Below are 11,486 nucleotides of genomic sequence, written 5' to 3' on the forward strand. Positions count from 1 at the left end.
ACTTGTGGAGGTCTACAATGATGTTTCTTGGATCTTGGCTGGCTGCTTTTGATTTTCCCATGACGTCAAGCAAAGAGGCACTGAGTTTGAAGATAGGCCTTGAAATAATCCACAGGTACACCTTCAATTGACTCATATGATGTCAATTAGCCTATCAGAAGGTTCTAAATCCATGGCGTCATTTTTTGGAATTTTCCAATCTGTTTAAAGGCACAGTCAATTTAGTGTATGTAAACTTCTGACCCACTGGAATTGTGATACAGTGAATTATAAGTGAAATAATCTGTCTGTGAACAAGAAATTTGTTAAGTGGTCGTAAAATTAGTTTTAATAATTCCAACCTAAGTGTATGTGTGTACTTCCGACTTCAACTGTGTGCCACATCACAATTTGCTCAGTGGCAGATGGTTACAACACAGCATTGACATTATAAATTCAAAACATTTATTTAACAAATAAACAAATTCAAACGTGTATTGTACGTCAACAGGGATAGGCTAAAGTATGAATGTAAAACAAGCTACTAAATAGAGGAGAAAATGATCTAGTAGTTCATACAAGTAAATTAACTTTAAAAAATGTATTAGATAATGTTACTTTGCTGTCTACAGTTTTAAATTAGCTGTTGTGGCAAAATCAATTTGATTTCATCCCAGCAGGAACGCATCGAACCAAAATATTCCTTCGGGGAAGCTCCCAAGCCATCAAGACCCACGCCTCACGCCATTGGCCGTTCGATAGCCACGCTTTCACCGCGGCGTTCGAGGAGTAGCAGTCTGCCTGCCACAGTGCCACATCCAACCAGCCAATAGTACAATTATTTACTGACAGATAGCAAGCTAAATGCCACCACGCTCCATGTAAATTTAGCAAGCTAGCCAGCGGATTAGATATGTTAACGAGTAAAATAGCTTGTTTTCAGTTTCATAATTTTTATTAATCGGAGACAACTCAAGCCATATGAATTTATAATCAACAATTCAGATTTATTCAAAATAGATAAACATCATTGTTATCAACCCCTTGTACAGCCGGCCCGCTCATTAAACAGGATTAGCTGGGCCCGCTCATTAAACAGGATTAGCTGGGCCCGCTCATTAGGCAGGATTAGCTGGGCCTGCTCATTAGGCAGGATTAGCTGGGCCCGCTCATTAGGCAGGATTAGCTGGGCCCGCTCATTAAGCAGGATTAGCTGGGCCCGCTCATTAAGCAGGATTAGCTGGGCCCGCTCATTAGGCAGGATTAGCTGGGCCCGCTCATTAGGCAGGATTAGCTGGGCCTGCTCATTAGGCAGGATTAGCTGGGCCCGCTCATTAAACAGGATTAGCTGGGCCCGCTCATTAAGCAGGATTAGCTGGGCCCGCTCATTAAGCAGGATTAGCTGGGCCCGCTCATTAGGCAGGATTAGCTGGGCCCGCTCATTAGGCAGGATTAGGCGGTCTCATTAGGCAAGATTAGGCGGTCTCTCATTAGGCAGGATTAGGCGGTCTCTCATTAGGCAGGATTAGGCGGTCTCTCATTAGGCAGGATTAGGCGGTCTCTCATTAGGCAGGATTATGTGGTGTCTCATTAGGCAGGATTAGGCAGCCTCTCATTAGGCAGGATTAGGCGGTCTCTCATTAGGCAGGATTAGGCAGCCTCTCATTAGGCAGGATTAGGCAGTCTCTCATTAGGCAGGATTATGCGGTGTCTCATTAGGCAGGATTAGGCAGCCTCTCATTAGGCAGGATTAGGCGGTGTCTCATTGGGCAGGATTAGGCGGTGTCTCATTAGGCAGGATTAGGCAGACTCTCATTAGGCAGGATTAGGCAGATTTTCATTAGGCCGGATTAGGTAGTCTCATTAGGCAGCCTCACATTCCCGGACATTGATTTTTGGTCCGACCAAATCCAAACCTATCATAAACGTCTATGTTTTGTTCAGATTTGGTGCGGTCTGGACCAGACAAACACAGACGTTTATAAATTACATTATATTTAAATTACATTTTCAACTTTCATTCAGAACTGAAAATGTACCTGATATCATAGTCTGGAAAATACGTATTTTTCTATGTCTTTAAACGCCTTTTCAACATCCGGAATAATACGACTTTTCACCTTTTAATTCAGAACCTAAATTGGACCTAATTTCAACATCTGGAAAATACGTATTTTAGACGTCTTTTCAACGTGATTTTGCTTTAATGGGACTATTCTACATTTGCAGGTGCGGCATATTTTTGGTCTCGCCTCGGGGGGCAGAAAGGCAAGGACCGGCCCTGACCCCTTGCCTTGGGGGACATGGTAACTTTAGCAGGACAAAAATGCAACTATACAGACAAAGTAGAAAGGGAGAGAGGAAGAGACAGTCCATCACCAGCATAACTTGTAGTTTTTGTATCTAAAACCTGCAATTCTATTTATAATCCAATCTAATTCGTTGGCTAGTTTGTCAGTTTACGTATAGCATTCATTGTATTTAGCTCCCTATCTGTCAGTCAATCGGAGCTGGCTGAATTTCTGCAGTCTCGCGACGCAGCCGGTAGCTGGCGAGCTACTTCGCCGTTTTGGATGCAGCAGGCAGACTACCGGCCGAGATAAACCATGCTTTTCTTCGCCCTCAAGCAGGCTAAATAGCGATATAAATCAACAGTCAATCCAGTAGGGTCTGGAAACTATAGTCAACTTCGATTGGTCAATCCCAACGGGATGTCGCGGAGTAAATTCAATAAAATAAAATAAAAATCAGTTCATTCAAATGTTGGTCCTTCATTGAAAATGAATATTTGTTTTGAATATTGTGTTTTATCGCCCCCCCCAAAGTGTTATATGAATCTATTGTGAGTTTCTCCTTCGGATGCAGCGGTGGAAGCGTTGCTGAGAGCCCATTGGCTGTCGGAAAGGTCAATGTTGTGGGTCTTGAAGGTTTGGGAACTTTTCCCGGAAGAAACATTTCGATTCAACTTGCCAGGAGGAACATCTCGTGTGACTTGCGGTAAGTAGGTGTCACTTTATTTAAAAAAAATTTTTTTTTTGCAAAGAAGCCAATAGGAAAACACTTATCACGATGACAACGTTTAGATACCCAATCTTAAATTACTTCTTACAGGAGCGCTCTCTTCCGGTAGTATAAAGATTGCCACGAGTTAGCTCGCCGAGTCGGAGAGTATCCATCTTGAAAAGCAGCCCTCCGGCACCTTGCTCAATTTTAAACGGTAAACGCCATTTGTATTTGTTTACCGCTCACGTATTGAGTTATGTGATTCAACGATTTATATCTCGTGCCATTAAGCTAGCTAAATAATGTATTAGTTACCTTAACGTTAGCCATTGCTAACTAGATTTGTCAAGTCAGGCACCACTGGCAGGCCGCGAACACTAACAGAATAACCAACTAAGTTTAGCTAGATTAATTGTTAGCTAGATCTGTTTTAAGATGTTTTTTTTTTAGGTGCTGGCTTTTGAATTGTTTCTGTACAATTTGCATGAATGCGTATGAAGTGAAACGTTGGCTCAGAGTGATTTGTGTTAGCAACATTACATGCTAACTAGCCAGAGAAGCCGGTTAGCTTTATGGCCTGCGTCAGAATGTGCACGAATGTCTACAACAAATGTCATGCATCTTAAGCTAACAGCCAGCTATAACGTTTCCTTTATCCCCATGGGTAGGTGATCACGATGTCTGACGACGCTGAACAGCAATTAATGGAGACGTCCGAAAATGGAAACGAAGCAGACGAGTTGAATGGAGCGGAAGAATCCACATTACAGGCCGAGACGGAGGAACAAGACAAACAGAGTTGTGAGGAAGAGGCTGCGGTGGAGGAAGTGGACGCCCAGAACGGAGCGGCAGAAGGGGGACAGATTAATGCAAGCAAAGGCGAGGATGACGCTGGGTAAGTTTTATGTATGGTCGTATTATAATAACGTTAGCTGCAAACGTTTTTATCTTTTGTTTAGTCTTGGCGCCATGCCCAACCCATTTGGGGGATGGGCTTCAAACTGGCCAGCATTGTTACACTTATGCAATCGGTGTTTTTGAGTTGCGGTGATACAATCGAAGTGTGAACTCCTAGTTTTATTGGCCTGTACACGTTTGTAAAGCCACAATGTGTGCCCATCCGAACTTTAATGAAATTTAAGTGCCTGCTCAGTTGTCAGTTCATGAGCTTTGTCCTCGGTCCTTTACTGATCTGTGTTTCTCTGCAGCAAAATGTTTGTTGGTGGACTTAGCTGGGACACTAGCAAAAAAGACCTGAAAGACTACTTCTCCAAATTTGGAGAGGTGACAGATTGTACCATCAAGATGGACTCAAACACAGGAAGGTCACGCGGGTTTGGGTTCATCTTGTTCCAAACGGCAGCAAGTGTAGACAAGGTGTGTGTTCTGTGGGAAAGGTGACGTGATTTTGATATCTTACATTTGTGGAAGTTGGGTTTTGTAGACAATTGTATTTTTTGTTTTTTTTTGTTTTTGGCAACCTTGAAGGTTCTTGAGCAGAAAGAACACAGGCTAGATGGACGACAGATAGACCCAAAGAAGGCTATGGCAATGAAGAAGGAACCAGCCAAGAAGATCTTTGTTGGTGGTCTAAATCCAGAAGCCACGGAGGAGACCATCAGAGAATACTTTGGAACGTTTGGGGAGGTTTGTCACTGTCCTTCTATCATTCTATGATGACCTCTGCATGACCCTCCTGTGTTTCAGTAGCTATGGATGTTATTGATGTGTTATTAATTTGTTTCTTTCTCAAACCTTCTAGATTGAATCCATCGAACTCCCAGTGGACCCCAAGTTCAAAAAAAGGAGGGGTTTTATCTTCATCACGTTCAAAGAAGAGTCTACTGTTAAAAAATGCCTTGAGAAAAAGTTCCACAATGTGTGTGGAACTAAAGTTACAGATGGAAAGGAAGGTCTTGTATGTATATTTCTTTATTTTTCTACTTACTGTTGGTGGAGATGTGCATGCTGGGTGCATCCTATATCAATTTGCCTAAGCATCCTATCTGTGTGTGAAATGCTAACTTGTGTCTAATTGCAACTTTATTTGTGTATAGTCTTCATTCCCTGCTGAACTGCTTTGGGGCATGGTCACTCACCCTGGCTTGCAATAATGCATCCTCACTAAGGCTGGGCGGTATACCATATTTTATGATATACCGGTATTGATGTATGGACCAGTTTGGGTTTTTACTTTACCTTCTATACCGGTATTTGAATGTTTGTTAAATGTGATAAGCCGTGGGTAACATCCACTTGCATAGTTTACTCGGCTATTTGAGTCATCTCTCTCTCTCCATGCCGCTTTCTACAGACCTAGCCCCGCCCCCTGTCACTCAAAGAGCGCATAGTTGCTCCTCAACCACGAGACACTTGCGTTCAGTCGCTCTGCATGATCAATGCAGCACATACAACAATGATGCTGTTTTCACTTTGCTTCTTAATCTAAATCCACTAGCGTTCTATAATGACACTATTAGTTTGTGTCTTACATCAGCAAACCGCTCGTTTGTCTTAGCAAGTTGCCATAAATCTTGAGATGCTATTTGTTAGCCGCTAATAGCTAGCTAGCTAATAAATGTACTGAGTAAGAGCAAACGTAGCTAGCTAATACAGCCTGATAATACCAGTGATGGTGTAGACCTAAATCAGTGTGTTTGTGCAACAGTATCTTCTAAATCAAGAATGTTAGCTACGTGAAGTAGCTAAGAGAACATGCAATGTATCTGACGCTTACAGGGTCTCCTAGGAAACAGAATTAGTATAGTTGTTCTATTTCCACGGTTGCAACAGTTATGCTCAACTTTTACTTCACGACATTCCTCAAGAAAATACTGTAATTTTTACTCCATACATTTTCCCTGACACCTAAAAGTACTCGTTACATTTTGAATGCTTAGCAGGACAGGAAAATAGTCCAATTCACACACTTATCAAGAGAACATCTCTGGTCATCCCTACTGCCTCTGATCTGGCCGACTCACTAAACAGAATATCCCTGGTCGTCCCTACTGCCTCTGATCTGGAGGACTCACTAAACAGAACATCCCTGGTCATCCCTACTGCCTCTGATCTGGAGGACTCACTAAACAGAGAACATCCCTGGTCATCCCTACTGCCTCTGATCTGGAGGACTCACTAAACAGAACATCCCTGGTCATCCTTACTGCCTCTGATCTGTCCGACTCACTAAACACACATGCTTTGTTTTTAAATTACGTCTGAGTGTTGGAGTGTACCCCTGGCTAGCCATACATTTAAATATATATATATATATATTGTAAAAAAAATAGTCATTTTAATCCATAGAGATGTGAAGGAGAAGCTCGTCGGATGTTGATCTCTTCTCGTCTGGGTCCTCATTGGGACCCAAGTTCCATATATATATATATATATATATTAGTACTTCGAAACTTAAGTACATTTTATCAATTACTTTTGATACTAGGTGTATTTAAAACCAAATTATTTTACTGGGTGACTTGCTTGAGTAATTTTCTATTAACGATTCTTTACTTTTACTCAAGTATGACAATTGGTTACTTTTTCCACCACTGCAATTGGGTGCAGGAAATTATTAAAGTGCTGAAATTAGTTTTGGTTGAAGGTGAATTGTTTTATACTGTTCAATCAGAATGGAGACTCATTGAAACCACTTAGAATATGTGTTGCCACCCTAGGAATGCTCACTACTCCTAAAGCACCCTGGGATCGCTCGCTTCTCCTAAAGCGCCCTGGGATCGCTCGCTACTCCTAAAGCGCCCTGGGATCGCTCGCTACTCCTAAAGCGCCCTGGGATCGCTCGCTTCTCCTAAAGCGCCCTGGGATCGCTCGCTACTCCTAAAGCGCCCTGGGATCGCTCGCTTCTCCTAAAGCGCCCTGGGATCGCTCGCTTCTCCTAAAGCGCCCTGGGATCGCTCGCTACTCCTAAAGCGCCCTGGGATCGCTCGCTACTCCTAAAGCGCCCTGGGATCGCTCGCTACTCCTAAAGCGCCCTGGGATCGCTCACTACTCCTAAAGCGCCCTGGGATCGCTCGCTACTCCTAAAGCGCCCTGGGATCGCTCGCTACTCCTAGAGCAAATGTTGAGCTTTTATTATTCTAACTAAAAAAAATACCATTTAATTTTTTAAATACTGTGATAATATTTTGGCCATATCTCCCAGCCCTAATCTCACTGACATTTTCATGTTGCATGGAAGAGTTTCAGACTTGTTTTCATCGTGTTAAATTATTTGACCGCTTCGTTTCATCAATTTGAACACATTTTTCGTATTTGCATTTTAGAGTTCAGATCTAATTAAAAAAACATTTTATTTTTTGTGAATTGTATTGACATTCAGTGTCTGACTGAGATGGGGGGGCCCAGTGTGAGCTCTAAGCTAAAGTCAATGCTTAAACTTAAGATGTGACTTGTCTGAATTAGCCCTAGCATGTTTGTACTCCATGCTGCGATCTCTTTACAGCATCCTGTATAATTAAACATCCTCGTTTGTCATCCCAGTGTGAGATCAAAATCGCCCAGCCCAAAGAGGTGTACCAGCAGCAGCAATTTGGAGGCCGTGGTGGCGCCAGCTATGGAGGAGGCCGGGGAGGCAGAGGCCGTGGTGGTGGTGGTGAGTATTAACTCAACAGTGACATCTTGTTATGAGTGACCAGGGCATAGAGAAGGTCTGTGTACAATGGGTTCTACCTGCAGGAAGACATTCTGGTCTAAGGCTGTGAGATGGGTGTGGTACTCTAGGCAGGGACGGCTCAGAGAAACTGGATTGCTAATTGGCATCTCTGGACTATGAATATCTGTATTTTTTTTTTTTTTTTTTGTGAAACCAATTTTTAGTCTGTCTGACTTGGAACCACCTCTTTGTTTCCTTCAGGCCAAAACCAGTATGGCAACCAGGGTTATAATAACTACTGGAACCAGGGCTATGGCAACCAGGGCTATAGCAACCAGGGCTATGGCAACCAGGGCTATGGTTATGGTGGGCAGCAGGCCTATGGAAACTATGGCGCTTACGGCAACTATGACTACTCTGCTGGATACTACGGCGGTGGCTATGGAGGGGGCTACGACTACAGTGAGTATACAGACCTCTGGCAAGCGCCTTCCTGATTTATATGACTTGTCTTTGCACAGAAGCACTCAGTCCTCTCTCTCTATTCCTGCAGACCAGGGCAATACAAGCTATGGGAAAACTCCAAGACGTGGAGGTCACCAGGGTAGCTACAAGCCATACTGATCTCATGTAGTGCAGGTATGCATTTTAGTGCCTTGTAACATTGTGGTCCTATATATATAGCTGTTAGATTTGTGGCATTGATGCCAACAATTCCTTGCCACGATTTAGTCTGGCCCAGGGGTGAAGGCTATTGTGGATTAGAATGAAATTATCCACTGTTCATCAATTGGATTTAGAAAGTACCGTTCTGTTGGGGGACAGGAAACTTGGTTTAAAAGGACACAACCTCAAACCCTCAAATTTGCCCGCATAGTCTGCATCAAAGATGCACCCCTACAACTACACTACTGGATCAATAAGGGTTGATGTTGCGGTGGACCATGTTCTAGAGCGGGAGATGGGAGACTATCTGCTTAAAGCTGCACAGCAAATTTAACAAAATGTCTGCCGTTTCCCTTAATGCTATGCTATGACCGATCTAACCAGCAGCACTGGCTTCCTAATCATCCCCTTCTTGCATGCTTGTTGCTCTAGCTGTTTGCTCTTTGATGCAGGGTGGTGGGGGTCGTGTCATAAGTGGTGTGGCAACAATTCCCTTTTTCTCCTCTCTTAAAGGACTCAAGTAATCCAGATTTGAGACTGGGGTGCGGCAGTGTGCAGGACTTCATTCTTTCCTTTGTGATGACAGACTTGAACTCCACTTGTACAGACCATCTGAGGAACTGGGGAAGCAAATGTCACTTTTCCACAGTTTTTTATTTTATCTTTTTTTTTTGTTTTTTTTCGTCCACATTTCCAGAGATGGAAGTAATTTTTACTGTACTTTTTGGTACCTTTGAATCTAATGTATTGTATGGTATTTTACATGGCGACTGGACTTACATGAGCATCGAGAGCTGTCAGCTTTTAAAATAAAGCAATTCTGAGTAATTTTTTTCTGGTTTCTAGATTACTTTCTTTTCTGACTCTGCAAGTTGGCAACAGAACTTTCAACAATGAATTCGGTGTAGGGTTGGCGATCATGTAAAAGGGATTTATCAGATCCCCCCCATTTAAGATTTGTCTCTAGAGAATGTCTGCTTGTAAATGGAAGCAACCAATATATTTTGGATTCATTTTTAATTTTGACCTGTGTTAAGTGGCATTTACACATCTGGTTTTATGCTTAAAATATTGCAGGGGGGGTTGCAGCCCCCTGGAATTACATTCCACCAGTGTCTTTGGCAAATTGTTAGAAATAAACATTTTTGTTTATACTTTGTGTCCATCTCTGTTTTAATGCATAACTTATGGATACTGTCCTTGGTGTTAAGGTCATCAAATGGCAAATGTACAATCCTCTTGTAAACTATTTGTGCTTTTCCAACTGAGGTTGCTGACACCTTTTGGCATATTGAAGTTTGATTCAGTATTTTTTTTTTTTTAACATTATGCTTTCATTTTATGGCTGGTTTTACTTACACCGGCAGCCCCAAGTTTGTTATTTTTGCCCAATTGTCGAAAGGTCTGATCTTATCAGTCAAAACCAATCAAATATTTAAAATCTTATTTGGGCTGCCTATGTAAATGAAGCTGTACGCCTAGCAGAAACAAACACACAACTTACATGTAGGCGACGTGGACAGTGCTTTGCAATGGCAGACGGAGGAAGTGCGTTAAAATTCGTTGAGTGTCTTGTCAGCTCTACAAAGGGACTTAAACCTCTAATCCTAAATTCCCACCTGTTAGTGTTCTGTTCTACGTGATTTAATTGCACAACTGGTGTACCAGTTCTAAATCTGTCCCTGACTAGAAGGGAACAATGGGAAATGAAGTTGATTGGTCTATAGTTGCGTATTGTGTTATAATAATAATAATATATGCCATTTAGCAGACGCTTTTATCCAAAGCGACTTACAGTCATGTGTGCATACATTCTACGTATGGGTGGTCCCGGGAATTGAACCCACTACCCTGGCGTTACAAGCGCCATGCTCTACCAACTGTGTTCTACACAATCCGGTGACAAAATTGCCTGTGAAGCGTCTCCCTTATATTATACAGACCAGATCAATTGTAATTGAACGTGGTGGCATTCTGGACTTTTATGTTCTGGAATGTTCAATTGAACTGCAACAGTACGGTACTGAATGACCAGTTGAACAAGGTGGTGGGGAACATGGTTAGCATGGCCACTGCCCTTTTTAAATGTCTAATGATCTGTATTATGTTTTGCGTGAACCCCAGGAAGCGTAGCTGCAGCTAATGGGGGATCCTAATCAAAATACCAGAGGTCACAGGTCACTCATTGCTTCAAGCCACACCCAGCAAACGTACCCTGAAGTTTCTTCCAAAAAAGTTTTGGGGCAACTTGTCATTCAGTACTAACCGTTCTGCGACAGTTAGAGCGAACCAATGCACCCCATGTTCTTTCAGCCTGGTCCCAGATCTGTCTCCAATAGCCTGGTCCCAGATCTGTCTCCAATAGCCTGGTCCCAGATCTGTCTCCAATAGCCTGGTCCCAGATCTGTCTCCAATAGCCTGGTCCCAGATCTGTCTCCAATAGCCTGGTCCCAGATCTGTCTCCAATAGCCTGGTCCCAGATCTGTCTCCAATAGCCTGGTCCCAGATCTGTCTCCAATAGCCTGGTCCCAGATCTGTCTCCAATAGCCTGGTCCCAGATATGTCTCCAATAGCCTGGTCCCAGATCTGTTTGTGCTTTTGCCTACTCCATTATCAAGCCTAACAAGTTGGCAGAAACTGACTGGCACCCAGGTTAGCCACTAATCAAGGTTTCTTGAGCTACAGCTGCTATTCTGAGGTTCTGAGAAATGTGGAAGACTGCCTCTGAAGAGATGAATATACTGGTTTTGATCTTTAGGCCTCTGAAGAGATGAATATACTGGTTTTGATCTTTAGGCCTGTAGAAGAGATGAATATACTGGTTTTGATCTTTAGGCCTCTGAAGAGATGAATATACTGGTTTTGATCTTTAGGCCTGTAGAAGAGATGAATATACTGGTTTTGATCTTTAGGCCTCTGAAGAGATGAATATACTGGTTTTGATCTTTAGGCCTGTAGAAGAGATGAATATACTGGTTTTGATCTTTAGGCCTGTAGAAGAGATTAATATACTGGTTTTGATCTTTAGGCCTCTGAAGAGATGAATATACTGGTTTTGATCTTTAGGCCTCTGAAGAGATGAATATACTGGTTTTGATCTTTAGGCCCGTAGAAGAGATGAATATACTGGTTTTGATCTTTAGGCCTGTAGAAGAGATGAATATACTGGTTTTGATCTTTAGGCCTGTAGAAGAGATGAATATACTGGTTTTGATCTTTAGGC

At 42.6% G+C, this 11,486-nt stretch overlaps 2 protein-coding genes across 4 annotated transcripts in view; one reads left to right on the plus strand and one right to left on the minus strand.

Moving 5' to 3' along the window:
• LOC127933060 (uncharacterized) overlaps positions 1-11,486 on the minus strand; it is a 324,880-nt gene that overhangs the window by 112,758 nt on the left and 200,636 nt on the right. The gene's annotated exons all lie outside the window — the stretch shown is intronic.
• LOC118389763 (heterogeneous nuclear ribonucleoprotein A/B-like) lies at positions 2,954-9,417 on the plus strand. 3 transcript variants are annotated; one of them, XM_035779599.2, is made up of 10 exons: positions 2,954-2,976; positions 3,091-3,196; positions 3,651-3,877; positions 4,191-4,359; positions 4,471-4,629; positions 4,745-4,900; positions 7,486-7,597; positions 7,859-8,059; positions 8,151-8,236; positions 8,777-9,417. In XM_035779599.2, exons 3-9 carry the CDS (start codon positions 3,660-3,662, stop codon positions 8,219-8,221), a joined length of 1,086 nt encoding a protein of 361 aa, XP_035635492.1. In that variant the 5' UTR covers positions 2,954-2,976; positions 3,091-3,196; positions 3,651-3,659; the 3' UTR covers positions 8,222-8,236; positions 8,777-9,417. The 3 variants fall into 3 exon arrangements, with proteins under 3 accessions (XP_035635492.1, XP_035635494.1, XP_035635493.1); XM_035779601.2 differs by lacking the exon at positions 8,151-8,236 and having other exon boundaries at positions 2,955-2,976; XM_035779600.2 differs by lacking the exon at positions 3,091-3,196 and having other exon boundaries at positions 2,958-2,976.

This window comes from Oncorhynchus keta, chromosome 11 (genome assembly GCF_023373465.1).
Source record: "Oncorhynchus keta strain PuntledgeMale-10-30-2019 chromosome 11, Oket_V2, whole genome shotgun sequence".
Lineage (NCBI taxonomy): Eukaryota > Metazoa > Chordata > Actinopteri > Salmoniformes > Salmonidae > Oncorhynchus > Oncorhynchus keta.

What these genes read in the sequence shown, in the direction of transcription:
- LOC118389763 (XM_035779599.2), top strand. Translation starts at nt 3,660, where the DNA reads ATGTCTGACGACGCTGAACAGCAATTAATGGAGACGTCCGAAAATGGA. An exon ending in ACTTTGGAACGTTTGGGGAG is followed by an intron (nt 4,630 to 4,744) that starts GTTTGTCACTGT and finishes CAAACCTTCTAG; the next exon opens with ATTGAATCCATCGAACTCCC. An exon ending in TGGAGGGGGCTACGACTACA is followed by an intron (nt 8,060 to 8,150) that starts GTGAGTATACAG and finishes CTATTCCTGCAG; the next exon opens with ACCAGGGCAATACAAGCTAT.